Genomic DNA, 16,864 nt, shown 5'->3' with positions numbered 1-16,864 from the left:
GTGTCACCCAGGCTAGATAGAGTACAGCAGTGTGATCATAGCTCACTGCAACCTCCGACTCCTGAGCTCAAGGGATCATCCTGCCTCAGCCTGCTGAGTAGCTAGGACTACAGACGCAGGCCACCATGCCTGGCTAATTTCTTTAAAATTTATTTTTTGTACAGATGCAGTCTTGCTGTGTTGCCCAGGCTGGTCGCAAACTCCTGGGCTCAAGTGATCCTCCTGCCTCAGCCTCCCAAAGCACTGGGAGGGTACAGATGTGAGCCACTGTGCCTGGCCCTCATTTGTGCATACTTTCTAGATTGTAAATATAACTTTTTATAATAAAAAATAAACATAAACAATAGGTTCATACACAGTATGATCAAAGAGATGATCTAAATTTTTGATAAAATTAGTGATTTGTGAAGATACCAACCATGCTTGTCATAATGTAACCCCAAAAATGCTGTTAAATGAATGAGTGAGTGACTCCACACATGGATATAGAGGAAGAGCTCATTCCCTTTCCTCTTCATACAAATCTCTGAATGCTACCCTTAGAATTAATAACTAGATTTCCCTGAGCCCAAGAAATCTAAAAGAAGATCAAATGGTGACTTAAAGGGCCATGATGTAGAAGAGGGAGTAGACCTTTTTTCCAAAAGGTAAGTCTGGGCTAAGTGGTTGGCTGCTTTTTTTAAATCACTATGTGGGAGAACTGGAGTGTCTAAATTTAGAATTGTGAAATGGTGAATCCCTCTCACTGACAGTATTCAAGCACAGTCTGGAAGACCCTCTAACAGGATGCCATGGAGGGGACCTCAGCATTGGTGTGCAAGAGAGAGGGATTACTTCTCAGATCTGTTAAGATTCTACAATTCTAAAATAGGCTAAATTGATTAAATCATTCAAAAGGAAAGGGATTCATTAATATGAAATTGACCTGGGCCAGTGGTTCTCAAAGTGAGACCCCTGGACCAGTATCACTATCACTTGGGAACTTGTTAGAAATCTTTGGCCCCAAGACAGACCTGCTAAATCAGAAAGTCTGGGGATGGAGCCCAGCATTCCATGTTTTAACCCACCCTCCGGGTGATTCTGATGCTAAATTTGAGAGAACCACTGCCCTCTACCATCTTCACTTTATTCAGTGAAGCTTATATTGTTGGTATGGCATTCTAACAACTATGCTTTATTTAACATTATTCCTGTGTAGTATTAGTCTTACTCTTTCCAAAACAGATTTCAGCATTGTCTCTTAAGTGACTAGAGTTCTTGTATCTCTTACAGGTGTTGGGAAATCTTCATTAGTCCATCTCCTATGCCAAAATCAAGTGCTGGGAAATCCATCATGGACCGTGGGCTGCTCAGTGGATGTCAGAGTATGTGTCTTTTATATTTTAGTTTTTCAATAATGTACTAAAGATAACTGCTTCAAATTATATGATCAAATTACAGTACTATGGTCAAGATTAATAGTAATAGCTGGGATTTATTACATTCACACTATGTGCCAGGTACTATGCCAGTTGCTTTACATGTCCCTTGTTATTTCACCTTTTTAAAACTGAGATGTGTAGATGCAGGAACTAAGGCAGAGTCAAGATTTGAAGAGTTTGTCTGATGCCACAGACTTCAGTTTTAATCATTATGCCATATATCTAGAGTTCACATAGCATCCTCCGTAAATAATTCTGCCTAAGCTTGTGCTATTAAGACTGCCAACTTTCAGCTAGAAATATAATGTAAAGGCAGAAGCTCCTGGAGCTTCATGTCTGGGTCATTTGTTCTATCTTGTGTTTAGGAATTAGGTATAGTTTTAATTAAATTAAATATCTTCCCAGATATCATTGGTCTTTGCTAATGCCAGCTAGTTCTGACAAGTCTCTCATCTGCTGGCACACCTTTCTCCTTTGAGTTAAGAAACACATACGGAAGGCAAGGTAGTTGGCTAGACTGATAGTTATTTTCCTTCTGTTCTTTGAAGCTGTTGTTCCATAGCTCTGATTTACATTGCTGCTGATTAGAAATCTTCCGTAAGACTAATTATTATTCCTTTTTAATGTAATTTCTTCTTTGGTTGCTTTTAAAATATTTTTTGTGTTTTTTTTTAATCTTTGATATTTTGTTGTTTTGCTAACCTATGTCTAGGTGTAGATTCGTTTTTATTCATCCTATTCAGAAGTAGTCATTGTTCTCATGTCTTTATTTTTCAGAGTTTTAAGCCATTATCTGTCTTCCCTCATTTCTTCTATCCCTTCCTCTTGACTTTCTATGAGATTTTTGTTCTTCATAACTGTTAATATTTCTCCTTGCTGTCTTCTGGATGATATACTCATATCTGCCTTCCAGTTGAGTTAACTAAGAATCTCTTCAATTATATCTAATCTGCTTTTTAATATATCTATACAGTTTTTCATTCCAAGTACCTATACTTTTTAATTTCTAGATGTTCCTTTCAGTTCTTTTTAAAATGTAAAAATTTTCCAAAATGTCCTGATCCTTCATTTTGGTGTCTGCTTTTTATTTTAACAATTTCCAACATACTTATTTTATGGTTTCTTTTGGATTATTTTATTTTTTTCTGGAGGAGAGGTAGCTATGCTCCTTGCTGTATATGCTACTCTACTTCATGGAAATGTATCTCCTTGTATGGCTTGTAATTCTGTAAGATGATCACATCTTCAACAGGATTTTTTTCCTCTCCCTTTGGAAGTCCTGTATGCTATGTTGTGAAAGTATCCCTATACAGCGCCTTTTCATTTCTGTCATTGCCAAGACTGTAAGGATTTGAATTTCTCAGCTCAGATAATGTAAATCTAGATAATGTAAATTCCCCCAGCATCTGATTGTAGCACAGACCTATAGTTTCCATTTCTTGTGGACCATTTATCTTCTCTCTACCTTCTGTCTGAGGTCCCTGACAGAAAGTTTTTGCCATTTCCCTGAGCCTGTGGACAATGTTTTTCCAACTCTGTCTTTTCACTGACTGGGCAGCTCATCAAAGGTCCAGATTTCAAAAAGGCATCTATAGTCTAGTCTTCATCACTCGCTCACATATACTTTTGCCTTGAATGCTGGAAAACAGGTCTGCTATTCCTGGATGGGCATTAAGACTCCAGGCACCAACCCCTGAAGCTATACCTGAATCTATGTCAGTTCCCACTTCTCCCTCTGATTTTAAGTTTTTTCTTCATTTCTAGCATTTGGGGATATTCCTTTCTTTCTCCTAACTTTCTCTTGAGCCAGTCTTCTCTGTCTCTCTTCTCTCTACTCTTTCTCTCTGTCTCAAAATATTTTTATAGCATTTCTATAGGTTTGAAGTAGGAACGGACCTATTTTGTGTCATTTTAGCCAACCATGTTCCTAAATTCAGTGGCAACTTTATTTAGGTTTGGGAGACCCAATAGCAAGTTCTGGACAAATTTTCCCTTTGGATTTTTCTAGCTCTGATTCTGTGAAAGAGCATGACATATTGAAAAGAAACTTAGATTTAAACCCTCACCTCCTGAGTCAATTGCCCTTCGCTTCTGAAAGAGTGACCTTAGACTAATCAGTTTACCTCTCTGAGGCATAGTTATATTATCTGGAAAACAGAGGTCAATAATATGTGCTTTATTGAGTCTACACATTTGTAGGAAGGATCAGAGAAGCTTAATAAATGGGAAGTTATGGTCTAGTCCTTTACAATGTAAAGTTGTAATTGAACTTTAATCCAATTTTCTGCCCCTTCCCTTCCTCCTGCCCTACTCCTTTTCCTATCCCCACCCAGTGCCCATTCTATTCATGTTGTTCACCTTTGTCTTGGTTTTCTTTCCCACTTGTCTTATTGAATTAGCTAAACCTCCAGTACAATGTTGAATAGAAGTGGCACCAACAAGCATCTTTGTTTCATTCCCATCTCATGGGGAAATTTTCAGTATAACACTATTTAGTAAGGTATTTGCTGGAGGATTTTTTGTCTAATCAAATATACCATATTTGATTAGATTAAAGAAATGTCCTTCTATTCCTATTACAATGAGAGTTTGTATCATGAATGGGTATTCAATTTTACCAGTTGCCTCTTCATGATAATCATGATTTTCCTGATTTATTCCATTACTGTGGTAAATTATGTTGATTAATTTTTTGAATGTTAAACCAACCTTGCAATCCTGTAATAACTCTAACTTGGTCTTGTGCTGCTCTTTTCATATATCACTAGATTTAATTTGCTAATATTTTTCTTAGATATTTGCATCTAAATTCATTAGAAAGATTGTCCCATCATTTTCTTTTCTTGTAATCTCCTTGTGGGTTTTCTATCAGGCTTATGCTAGCCTTATAAAATAAGTTGGGAAGTATTAATTTCTGTATCTATTCTCTGAAAGATTTTGTTTAAGATTGGTATTTTTTTTTCTTAGATATTTGAAAGAATTCACAGGTGAAACCATCTGGACCTAAGTTTTTCTTTGTGGGAAGTTTTTAAGTAACATTAAAGAAAATAATAAAATAACTATATTCCTTCTTGTGTCAATTTTGGTAGTTTATGTTTTTGAAAGAATTTTATGTAAATTGATACAAAAAATTTTTTCCGTCTTACTGTTTTTCAATAAGATAATTGAACAATATTCCCTTTTTCATTTCTGGTAGAATGATTTGTGGCTTTTCTCTTACTTTCTTGATCAGTCTTACCAGAAGTCTATCAAAAACCAGTTTCTGCCTTGTTGATTTTCTCTATTGTATGTTTGTTTTGTGCATTGTTAGTTTCTGCTCTTATCTTTATGAACATACTTTCTTTGGGTTTAATTTACTGTCTTCTTTCTAACTTGTTGAAATGAGTAATTGCTTAATTTTTTTCAGACTTTTTTTTAGAGCTCTAAGACTCTAAAATTTCTATGTAAGCACAGCGTTAACTGCATTCCTAAAATTTTTTTCATTATTATTCAGTTCAAACTATTGTCTAGTTTCCATTGCAATTTTTTCTTTGACTCATGGATTGCATAGAATATGCTTCTTAATTTCCAAACATTTGACAATGTTTATTCTCTTTTAATGATTGATTTCAGTTACCTTTCATTGTGCTTAGAGAACATACACTGTATGCTTTCATCCTTTGAAATTTGTTGAGATTTGCTCCATGTCCAGTTTTTTTTTTGTTTTATTTATTTATTTATTTATTTATTTATTTATTTAATTTATTTTTTTGTGATGGAGTCCCACTCTGTTGCTCGGGCTGGAGTGTGGTGGCACGATCTTAGCTTACTGCAACCTCTGTCTCCCAGGTTCAAGCGATTCTCCTGCCTCAGCCTCCCGAGTAGCTGGGATTACAGGCACAACACCACCATGGCCGGCTAATTTTTTTGTACTTTCAATAGAGATGGGGTTTCGCCATGTTGGCTAGGCTGGTCTCGAACTCCTGACCTCAGATACTCTGACCTGGAATTACAGGCATGAGCCACCGTGCCTGGCCCAGCTTTTTTTATTTTATACAGATGGGGTTGCACTGTGTTGCCCAAGCCTGGTCTCCAACTCCTAGGCTCAAGCAATCCTGCAACCTTGGCCTCCCAAAGTGCTGGGATTACAGGCATGAGCCACCATGCCAGGCCCTAAACTCTTCTTTTGAATAAAAGCACAGATAGCAAACAAAGTTAAATTTGAAATAAAGAGTTTTTTTTAACAGAAATCAAAAGGCTTATATGTTCTCCTCCCCTTGTTATGAAATGCACCTTACCTTAGGCAAGCAAATTCTACCTGTCTTAAAAAAGTAATGGGAAATACTGCTAGTCTCTTCTCTATGAGAAAAACTTTTACCCAGAAGTGTTGAGTAGGCCAGACATGGTGGCTCATGCCTATAATTCCACTGCTTTGGGAGGCCAAGTTGGGAGGATCACCCGAGCCCAAGAGTTAAAGACCAGCCTGGGCAACATGGTGAGACCCCTGGCTCCATAAAAAAATGTTAAAATTTTTTTTTAATTTAGTTTCTTTCTTTAATTTTCTTTATTATACTTTAAGTTTTAGGGTACATGTGCACAACGTGCAGGTTTGTTACATATGTATGCACGTGCCATGTTGGTGTGCTGCACCCATTAACTCGTAATTTAACATTAGGTATATCTCCTAATGCTATCCCTCCCCGCTCCCTCCACCCCACAACAGACCCCGGTGTGTGATGTTCCCCTTCCTGTGTCCATGTGTTCTCATTGTTCAATTCCCACCTATGAGTGAGAACATGCAGTGTTTGGTTTTTTGTCCTTGTGATAGTTTGCTGAGAATGGTGGTTTCCAGCTTCAACCATGTCCCTACAAAAGACATGAACTCATCCTTTTTTGTGGCTACATAGTATTCCATGGTGTGTATGTGCCACATTTTCTTAATCCAGTCTATCATTGATGAACATTTGGGTTGGTTCCAAGTCTTTGGTTCACTATTGTGAATAGTGCTGCAATAAACATACGTGTGCGTGTGTCTTTATAGCAGCATGATTTATAATCCTTTGGGTATATACCCAGTAATGGGATGGCTGGGTCAAATGGTATTTCTAATTCTAGATCCTTGAGGAATTGCCACACTCTCTTCCACAATGGTTGAACTAGTTTACAGTCCCACCAACAGTGTAGAAGTGTTGCTATTTATCCACATCCTCTCCAGCACCTGTTATTTCATGACTTTTTAATGATCACCATTCTAACTGGAGTGAGATGGTATCTCATTGTGGTTTTGATTTGCATTTCTCTGATGGCCAGTGATGATGAGCATTTTTTCATGTGTCTTTTGGCTGCATAAATGTCTTCTTTTGAGAAGTGTCTGTTCATATCCTTCGCCCACTTGTTGATGAGATTGTTTGTTTTTTTCTTGTAAATTTGTTGGAGTTCATTGTAGATTCTGGATATTAGCCCTTTGTCAGATGAGTAGATTGCAAACATTTTCTCTCATTCTGTAGGTTGCCTGTTCACTCTGATGGTAGTTTCTTTAGCTGTGCAAAAGCTCATTAGTTTAATTAGATCCCATTTGTCAATTTTGGCTTTTGTTTCCATTGCTTTTGGTGTTTTAGACATGAAGTCCTTGCCCATGCCTATGTCCTGAATGGTATTGCCTAGGTTTTCTTCTAGTGTTTTTATGGTTTTAGGTCTAACATTTAAGTCTTTAATCCATCTTGAATTAATTTTTGTGTAAGGTGTAAGGAAGGGATCCAGTTTCAGCTTTCTACACATGGCTAGCCAGTTTTCCCAGCACCATTTATTAAATAGGGAATCCTTTCCCCATTTCTTGTTTTTCTCAGGTTTGTCAAAGATCAGATAGTTGTAGATATGTAGCATTATTTCTGAGGGCTCTGTTCTGTTCCATTGATCTATATCTCTGTTTTGGTACCAGTACCATGCTGTTTTGGTTACTGTAGCCTTGTAGTGTAGTTTGAAGTCAGGTAGCGTGATGCCTCCACCTTTGTTCTTTTGGCTTAGGATTGACTTGGCAATGTGGGCTCTTTTTTGGTTCCATATGAACTTTAAAGTAGTTTTTTCCAATTCTGTGAAGAAAGTCATTGGTAGCTTGATGGGGATGGCATTGAATCTATAAATTACCTTGGGCAGTATGGCCATTTTCACGATATTGCTTCTTCCTACCCATGAGCATGGAATGTTCGTTCATTTGTTTGTATCCTCTTTTATTTCCTTGAGCAGTGGTTTGTAATTCTCCTTGAAGAGGTCCTTCACATCCCTTGTAAGTCGGATTCCTAGGTATTTGATTCTCTTTGAAGCAATTGTGAATGGGAGTTCACTCATGATTTGGCTCTCTGTTTGTCTGTTATTGGTGTATAAGAATGCTTGTGATTTTTGCACATTGATTTTGTATCCTGAGACCTTGCTGAAGTAGCTTATCAGCTTAAGGTGATTTTGGGCTGAGACAATGGCGTTTTCTGGATATACTATCATGTCATCTGCAAACAGAGACAATTTGACTTCCTCTTTTCCTAATTGAATACCCTTTATTTCCTTCTCCTGCCTGATTGCCCTGGCCAGAACTTCCAACACTATGTTGAATAGGAGTGGTGAGAGAGGGCATCCCTGTCTTGTGCCAGTTTTCAAAGGAAATGCTTCCAGTTTTTACCCATTCAGTATGATATTGGCTGTGGGTTTGTCATAGATAGCTCTTATTATTTTGAGATATGTCCCATCAATACGTAATTTATTGAGAGTTTTAAGCATGAAGGGCTGTAGAATTTTTTCGAAGGGCTGTAGAATTTTGTCAAAGGACTTTTCTGCATCTATTGAGATAATCATGTGGTTTTTGTCATTGGTTCTGTTTATATGCTGGATTCCGTTTATTGATTTGCATATGTTGAACCAGCCTTGCATCCCAGGGATGAAGCCCACTTGATCATGGTGGATAAGCTTTTTGATGTGCTGCTGGATTCGGTTTGCCAGTATTTTATTCAGGATTTTTGCATTGATGTTCATCAGGGATATTGGTCTAAAATTCTCTTTTTTTGTGGTGTCTCAGCCAGGCTTTGGTATCAGGATGATGCTGGCCTCATATAATGAGTTAGGGAGAGTTCCCTCTTTTTCTATTGATTGGAATAGTTTCAGAAGGAATGGTACCAGCTCCTCCTTATACCTCTGGTGGAATTCAGCTGTGAATCCATCTGGTCCTGGACTTTTTTTGGTTGATAAGCTATTAATTGTTGCCCCAATTTCAGAGCCTGTTATTGGTCTATTCAGAGATTCAACTTCTTCCTGGTTTAGTCTTGGGAGGGTGTATGTGTCCAGGAATTTATCCATTTCTTCTAGATTTTCTAGTTTATTTGCATAGAGGTGTTTATAGTATTCTCTGATGGTAGTTTGTATTTCTGTGGGATTGGTGGTGATATCCCCTTTATCATTTTTTATTGTGTCTATTTGATTCTTCTCTTTTTTCTTCTTTATTAGTCTGGCTAGCAGTCTATCATTTTTGTTGATCTTTTCAAAAAACCAGCTCCTGGATTCATTGATTTTTTTGAAGGGTTTTTTGTATCTCTATTTCCTTCAGTTCTGCTCTGATCTTAATTATTTTTTGCCTTCTGCTAGCTTTTGAATGTGTTTGCTCTTGCTTCTGTAGTTCTTTTAATTATGATGTTAAGGTGTCAATTTTAGATCTTTCCTGCTTTCTCTTTTGGCCATTTAGTGCTGTAAATTTCCCTCTACACACTGCTTTGAATGTGTCCCAGAGATTCTGGTATGTTGTGTCTTTGTTCTCATTGGTTTCAAAGAACATCTTTATTTCTGCCTTCATTTCGTTATGTACCCAGTAGTCATTCAGGAGCAGGTTGCTCAGTTTCCATGTAGTTGAGCGGTTTTGAGTTTCCATTTCTTGGGTGTCTGTGATGCTAGTGTTAGTCAGTTTTGTTGTAAGTGTTAGAAAGAGGACATACAGAACTAGGAAGCTGATTAGGAAGATGATTATAATGGCGTGATCATGGAAGGCTCTTAGCTCTTCTATTATAGGGGATGCGGCGTCATAAAGGCCTAGTTGGGCTACGTGTGCCATTACGATATACGGGGCTTAACCTGTAACTTAACTTTGACAGAGTTATGAAATAATTTTTCTAATATCTTGTTGAAAAAGTCATAGAGGTTATGAGGTTGACTTGAAACCAGTTTTAGGGGGTTGGATTCCTTCCTTTTTCGTCTAGGTTTTATGTAGACTGGTTCTTCAAACATATGGTAGGGTGGAGGGCAGCCATATAACCACTCTAAGTTAGTGGAAGGTTGTTCAGTTATTAGAACTTTCCGTTTTGAAGCGAAGTCCTCTCAGGTTATGAAAATGATTAATATTACTGCTGTTAGGGAGATGAATGAGCCTACAGATGATAAAATATTACGTGTAGTATATGCATTGGGGTAGTCAGAATAACATTGGGGTACTCCAGATAGACTGAGAAAGTGCTGTGGGAAGAAGGTTAGATTTACGCCTGCGAATATGTTTCTTAATCCTGAGTTCTAGTTTGATTGCACTGTGGTCTGAGAGACAGTTTGTTATAATTTCTGTTCTTTTACACTTGCTGAGGACTGCTTTACTTCCAACTATGTGGTCAGTTTTGGAATAGGTGTGGTGTGGTGCTGAAAAGAATGTATATTCTGTTGATTTGGAGTGGAGAGTTCTGTAGATGTCTATTAGGTCCACTTGGTGCAGAGCTGAGTTCAATTCCTGGATATCCTTGTTAACTTGCTGTCTCGTTGATCTGTCTAATGTTGACAGTGGGGTGTTAAAGTCTCCCACTATTATTGTGTGGGAGTCTAAGTCTCTTTGTAGGTCTCTGAGGACTTGCTTTATGAATCTGGGTGCTCCTGTATTGGGTGCATATATGTTTAGGATAGTTAGCTGTTCTTGTTGAATTGATCCTTTTACCATTATGTAATGGCCTTCTTTGTCACTTTTGATCTTTGTTGGTTTAAAGTCTGTTTTATCAGAGACTAGGATTGCAACCCTTGCCTTTTTTTGTTTTCCATTTGCTCGGTAGATCTTCCTCCATCCCTTTATTTTGAGCCTATGTGTGTCTGCATGTGAGATGGGTTTCCTGAATACGACACACTGATGGGTCTTGACAATTTGCCAGTCTGTGTCTTTTAATTGGAGCATTTAGCCCACTTACATTTAAGGTTAATATTGTTATGTGTGAATTTGATCCTGTCATTATGATGTTAGCTGGTTATTTTGGTCATTAGTTGATGCAGTTTCTTCCTAGCCTTGATGGTCTTTACACTTTGGCATGTTTTTGCAGTAGCTGGTACCGGTTGTTCCTTTCCATATTTAGTGCTTCCTTCAGGAGCTCTTTTAGGGCAGGCCTGGTGGTGACAGAATCTCTCAGCATTTGCTTATCTGTAAAGTATTTTATTTCTCCTTCACTTATGAAGCTTAGTTTGGCTGGATATGAAATTCTGCCTTGAAAATTCTTTTCTTTAAGAATGTTGAATATTGGCCCCCACTCTGTTCTGGCTTGTAGAGTTTCTGCCAAGAGATCAGCTGTTAGTCTGATGTGCTTCCCTTTGTGGGTAACCTGACTTTTCTCTCTGGCTGCCCTTAACATTTTTTCCTTCACTTCAACTTTGGTGAATCTGACAATTATGTGTCTTGGAGTTGCTCTTCTCAAGGAGTATCTTTGTGGTGTTCTCTGTATTTCCTGAATGTGAATGTTGGCCTGCCTTGCTAGATTGGGGAAGTTCTCCTGGATAATATCCTGCAGAGTGTTTTCCAACTTGGTTCCATTCTCCCCGTCACTTTCAGGTACACCAATCAGATGTAGATTTGGTCTTTTCACATAGTCCCATATTTCTTGGAGGCTTTGTTCCTCTCTTTTTATTGTTTTTTCTCTAAAATTCTCTTCTGACTTCATTTCATTCATTTGATCTTCCATCACTGATACCCTTTCTTCCAGTTGATCGAATCAGCTACTGAGGCTTGTGCATTCGTCACGTAGTTCTCGTGCTGTGGTTTTCAGCTCCATCAGGTCCTTTAAGGACTTCTCTACATTGGTTATTCTAGTTAGCCATTTGTCTAATCTTTTTCCAAGGTTTTTAACTTCTTTGCCATGGGTTCGAACTTCCTCCTTTAGCTCGGAGAAGTTTGATCATCTGAAGCCTTCTTCTCTCAACTCATCAAAGTCATTCTCCATCCAGCTTTGTTCCATTGTCGGTGATGAGCTGCATTCCTTTGGAAGAGGAGAGGCACTCTGATTTTCAGAATTTTCAGCTTTTCTGCTCTGTTTTTCCCCCATCTTTGTGGTTTTATCTACCTTTGGTCTTTGATGATGGTGATGTACAGATGGGGTTTTGTTGTGGATGTCCTTTCTCTTTGTTAGTTTTCCTTGTAACAGTCAGAACCCTCAGCTGCAGGTCTGTTGGAGTTTGCTGGAGGTCCACTCCAGACCCTGTTTGCCTGGGTATCACCAGCGGAGGCTGTAGAATGGCAGATATTGGTGAACAGCAAATGTTGCTGCCTGATCGTTCCTGTGGAAGTTTTGTCTCAGAGGAGTACCCGGCCATGTGAGGTGTCAGTCTGCCCCTACAGGGGGGTGTCACCCAGTTAGGCTACTCGGGGGTCAGGGACCCACTTGAGCAGGCAGTCCGTCCGTTCTCAGATCTCAAGCTGCATGCTGGGAGAACCACTACTCTCTTCAAAGCTGTCAGACAGGGACATTTAAGTCTACAGAGGTTTCTGCTGCCTTTTGTTTGGCTGTGCCCTGTCCCCAGTGGTGGAGTCTACAGAGGCACATAGGCCTCCTTGAGCTGCAGTGGGCTCCACCCAGTACGAGCTTCCTGGCCTCTTTGTTTACCTACTCAAGCCTGGGCAATGGCGGGCGCCCCTCCCCCAGCCTCGCTGCTGCCTTGCAGTTTGATGTCAGACTGCTGTGCTAGCAATGAGCAAGGCTCCGTGGGCGTAGGACCCTTTGAGCCAGGCGTGGGATACAGTCTTCTGGTGTGCCTTTTGCTAAGACCGTTGGAAAAGCGCAGTATGAGTGTGGGAGTGACCCGATTTTCCAGGTGCCGTCTGTCACCGCTTCCCTTGGCTAGGAAAGGGAATTCCCTGACCCCTTGCGCTTCCCAGGGGAGGCGATGCCTCGCCCTGCTTCGGCTCACACTTGGTGCGCTGCACCCACTGTCCTTCACCCACTGTCCGGCACTCCTCAGTGAGATGAACCCAGTACCTCGGTTGGAAATGCAGAAATTATTCATCTTCTGTGTCGCTCACGCTGGGAGCTGTAGACTGGAGCTGTTCCTGTTTGGCCATCTTGGCTCCACCCTCCCCATGTCCAGTTTTATGGTCAATTTTGATGAAAATTTCATATGCACTTGAAAACAAAGTATATTTTGTAATTGTTGGGTGCAGTGTTCTAAATGTGTTTTAATCATTTTTTAAATCTTCTCCATCTCTATTGGATGGGGTTTTTTTGGTCTGTTTTTTTCATCAATTGCTAAGGAATAAGTAGTATAATCTCCAACTATAGGTGTGAATTTGTCTATTCCTCATTTTAATCTTGTCCGTTTTTCATTTATATACTTTGAGATTATATTACTAGATGATTACTAATTTATGATTGTTTGAACTTCCTAAAGGATTTAACATTTTATTATTTTAATATGTCCCTCCCTACATCTGGTAATACATTGTACCTTGAAGACTATTTTGTCTGATATTAAAATAGTTAAAGCCAACTTATTTTTAGTTAGTGTTTGTGTGGTTTACCTTATTTACATATTTCAACTTTCATCTTTCTGTGTCCTAATATCTATGGGATGTCTCTTATAAGTAAGATATAGCTAAATTTTGTTTTTATGACCAGTCTGACAGTCTTAGTATTTTTATTTGATTCTTGGGCCTTGCCCCCAGATATTCTGACTCAGAGTTATGATTGGTGCCCAAGCATCTGCATTTTAAGAAGCATCTTGATGATTCTCTTATAGGTGAATAATGCCTTGAGAAATACTGGGTAAGGTGTGGAATCAGATTGCCAAGTGGATATCAAAGTGTTTAATGACAGGACTTATAGAGCAGAGGGATAAGACTAAGAATGAGATGCTAATAGGAAGCTAGTACATATTAATGAGAAGACAAGGAGGGAGGGGAGTATAGCTGATGGTCCAGAGCATCTAAAGAAGACAGATTTTTAATATAAGGGTAAAGGAATAATGCACTAGAAGTAGGTTTGGAGCATAAGCAAGGCATTTCCTATTTTCTGAACTCCAAGATAATTAGAATATTGAAAAGTGAACAGCATCTATCTGAGAGGACATAAGGAGATGTTGTGTTTTCAAGGCAGAGGCAGAGATTTGTTAATAGAATGAGATTGAGGATTACTGTAGCCTTGTAGTATAGTTTGAAGTCAGGTAGTGTGATGCCTCCAGCTTTGTTCTTTTGGCTTAGGATTGACTTGGCGATGCGGGCTCTTTTTTGGTTCCATATGAACTTTAAAGTAGTTTTTTCCAATTCTGTGAAGAAAGTCATTGGTAGCTTGATGGGGATGGCATTGAATCTATAAATTACCTTGGGAAGGATGGCCATTTTCATGATATTGATTCCTCCTACCCATGAGCATGGAATGTTCTTCCATTTGTTTGTATCCTCTTTTATTTCCTTGAGCAGTGGTTTGTAGTTCTCCTTGAAGAGGTCTTTCACATCCCTTGTAAGTTGGATTCCTAGGTATTTTATTCTCTTTGAAGCAATTGTGAATGGGAGTTCACTCATGATTTGGCTCTCTGTTTGTCTGTTATTGATGTATAAGAATGCTTGTGATTTTCACACATTGATTTTGTATCCTGAGACTTTGCTGAAGTTGCTTATCAGCTTAAGGAGATTTTGGGCTGAGACAATGGGGTTTTCTAGATATACTATCGTGTCATCTGCAAACAAGGACAATTTGACTTCCTCTTTTCCTAATTGAATACCCTTTATTTCCTTCTCCTGCCTAATTGCCCTGGCCAGAACTTCCAACACTATGTTGAATAGAAGTGGCGAGAGAGGGCATCCCTGTCTTGTGCCAGTTTTCAAAGGGAATGCTTCCAGTTTTTGCCCATTCAGTACGATATTGGCTGTGGGTTTGTCATAAATAGCTCTTATTATTTTGAGATACGTCCCATCAATTCCTAATTTATTGAGAGTTTTTAGCATGAAGGGTTGTTGAATTTTGTCAAAGGCCTTTTCTGCATCTATTGAGATAATCATGTGGTTTTTGTCTTTGGTTCTGTTTATATGCTGGATTACATTTATTGATTTGCATATATTGAACCAGCCTTGCATCCCAGGGATGAAGCCCACTTGATCATGGTGGATAAGCTTTTTGATATGCTGCTGGATTCTGTTTGCCAGTATCTTATTGAGGATTTTTGCATCAATGTTCATCAAGGATATTGGTCTAAAGGACTTCATGTCTAAAACACCAAAAGCAATGGCAACAAAAGCCAAAATTGACAAACGGGATCTAATTAAACTAAAGAGCTTCTGCACAGCAAAGGAAACTACCATCAGCGTGAACAGGCAACCTACAAAATGGGAGAACATTTTCGCAACCTACTCATCTGACAAAGGGCTAATATCCAGAATCTACAATGAACTCCAACAAATTTACAAGAAAAAAACAAACAACCCCATCAAAAAGTGGGCGAAGGACATGAACAGACACTTCTCAAAAGAAGACATTTATGCAGCCAAAAAACACATGAAAAAATGCTCACCATCACTGGCCATCAGAGAAATGCAAATCAAAACCACAATGAGATACCATCTCACACCAGTTAGAATGGCAATCATTAAAAAGTCAGGAAACAACAGGTGCTGGAGAGGATGTGGAGAAATAGGAACACTTTTATACTGTTGGTGGGACTGTAAACTAGTTCAACCCTTGTGGAAGTCAGTGTGGCGATTCCTCAGGGATCTAGAACTAGAAATTCCATTCGACCCAGCCATCCCATTACTGGGTATATACCCAAAGGACTAGAAATCATGCTGCTATAAAGACACATGCACACGTATGTTTATTGCCGCATTATTCACAATAGCAAAGACTTGGAACCAACCCAAATGTCCAACAATGATAGACTGGATTAAGAAAATGTGGCACATATACACCATGGAATACTGTGCAGCCATAAAAAATGATGAGTTCACATCCTTTGTAGGGACATGGATGAAACTGGAAATCATCATTCTCAGTAAACTATCGCAAGAACAAAAAACCAAACACCGCATATTCTCACTCATAGGTGGGAATTGAACAATGAGAACACATGGACACAGGAAGGGGAACATCACACTTCGGGGACTGTTGTGGGGTGGGGGGAGGGGGGAGGGATAGCATTGGGAGATATACCTAATGCTAGATGACAAGTTGGTGGGTGCAGCGCACCAGCATGGCACATGTATACATATGTAACTTACCTGCACATTGCGCACATGTACCATAAAACCTAAAGTATAATAATGATAATAATAATAATAAAAGAAAAAAAAAAAAAGAATGAGATTGAGGATAGGGTGTAATGGAATTTTGTAACAGTGGAGTAAGATTCCAGGAGAAAAGTGGAAATATTTGGAGAAGGAAACAATTAGGAGTTTAATGATGGGTAGAGCAAAAGCAGTCTGAGAATAAGAATATGAGAGACCAATTAAGGACCCAATATGTATAGTAACAGAGGATAACTGGGATATAAATGTCTTGAGTGTAGCTGGTGGCAAGGTTTCCAAAAGAAACTTTATCTCAGCAGTCCCCTGTGTGTGAGAGTGGAGACTTGATTTTGTCTGCAAGGAATGCTTTTGTGCAAAGTCCCAGAGAGCAGGCCAACGTGAGATTACTAGTTAGTTCTCAAGACACTGACCAAGTTTTAGAAGTAACAGCAGTAATTCCATTTAGAAACTTCTGCTTTGGGGCCGGGTGCGGTGGGTCACGCCTGTAATCCCAGCACGTTGGGAGGCCAAGGTGGGTGGATCACGTGAGGTCAGGAGTTCGAGACCAGCCTGGACAACATGGTGAAACCCCGTCTCTACTAAAAATACAAAAATTAGCTGGGCGTGGTGGCACACACCTGTAATCCTAGCTACTCGGGAGGCTGAGGTAGGAGAATCACTTGAACCCGGGATGCAGAGGTTGCAGTGAGCCGAGATCAGAGATCTGCACTCCAGCCTGGGCAACAGAGTGAGACTCTGTCTCAAAAACAAAACAAAACAAAAAGACAAATGTCATATAATTACGTTACTGGGTTTACTGGAATGAGTGTGGCACTAATTGATTCCTTTAAAGACAGTCTTACCTGAATTGTATTATTGTGGAAGAATGGGACATGGGCTGAAAATGACTTGCTTTACTGTTCATTGTATCTTAAGCCAGTTGACTTCTGTCTTGTTTTTTTTTTTTTTTTTTTTTTTGAGATGAAGT

The 16,864-nt window shown here is 39.1% G+C and overlaps 1 protein-coding gene across 1 annotated transcript in view; it reads left to right on the top strand.

The window, feature by feature from the left end:
* RABL3 (RAB, member of RAS oncogene family like 3) overlaps nt 1–16,864 on the top strand; it is a 57,619-nt gene that overhangs the window by 10,796 nt on the left and 29,959 nt on the right. The window contains exon 2 of the mRNA XM_054481056.2: nt 1,273–1,364. Coding sequence (XP_054337031.1) covers nt 1,273–1,364 — 92 coding nt within the window. The remainder of the gene's footprint in view (nt 1–1,272; nt 1,365–16,864) is intronic.

Source organism: Pongo pygmaeus, chromosome 2, assembly GCF_028885625.2.
Source record: "Pongo pygmaeus isolate AG05252 chromosome 2, NHGRI_mPonPyg2-v2.0_pri, whole genome shotgun sequence".
Taxonomy (NCBI): domain Eukaryota; kingdom Metazoa; phylum Chordata; class Mammalia; order Primates; family Hominidae; genus Pongo; species Pongo pygmaeus.
This window is presented reverse-complemented; position numbering and strand designations above follow the sequence as displayed.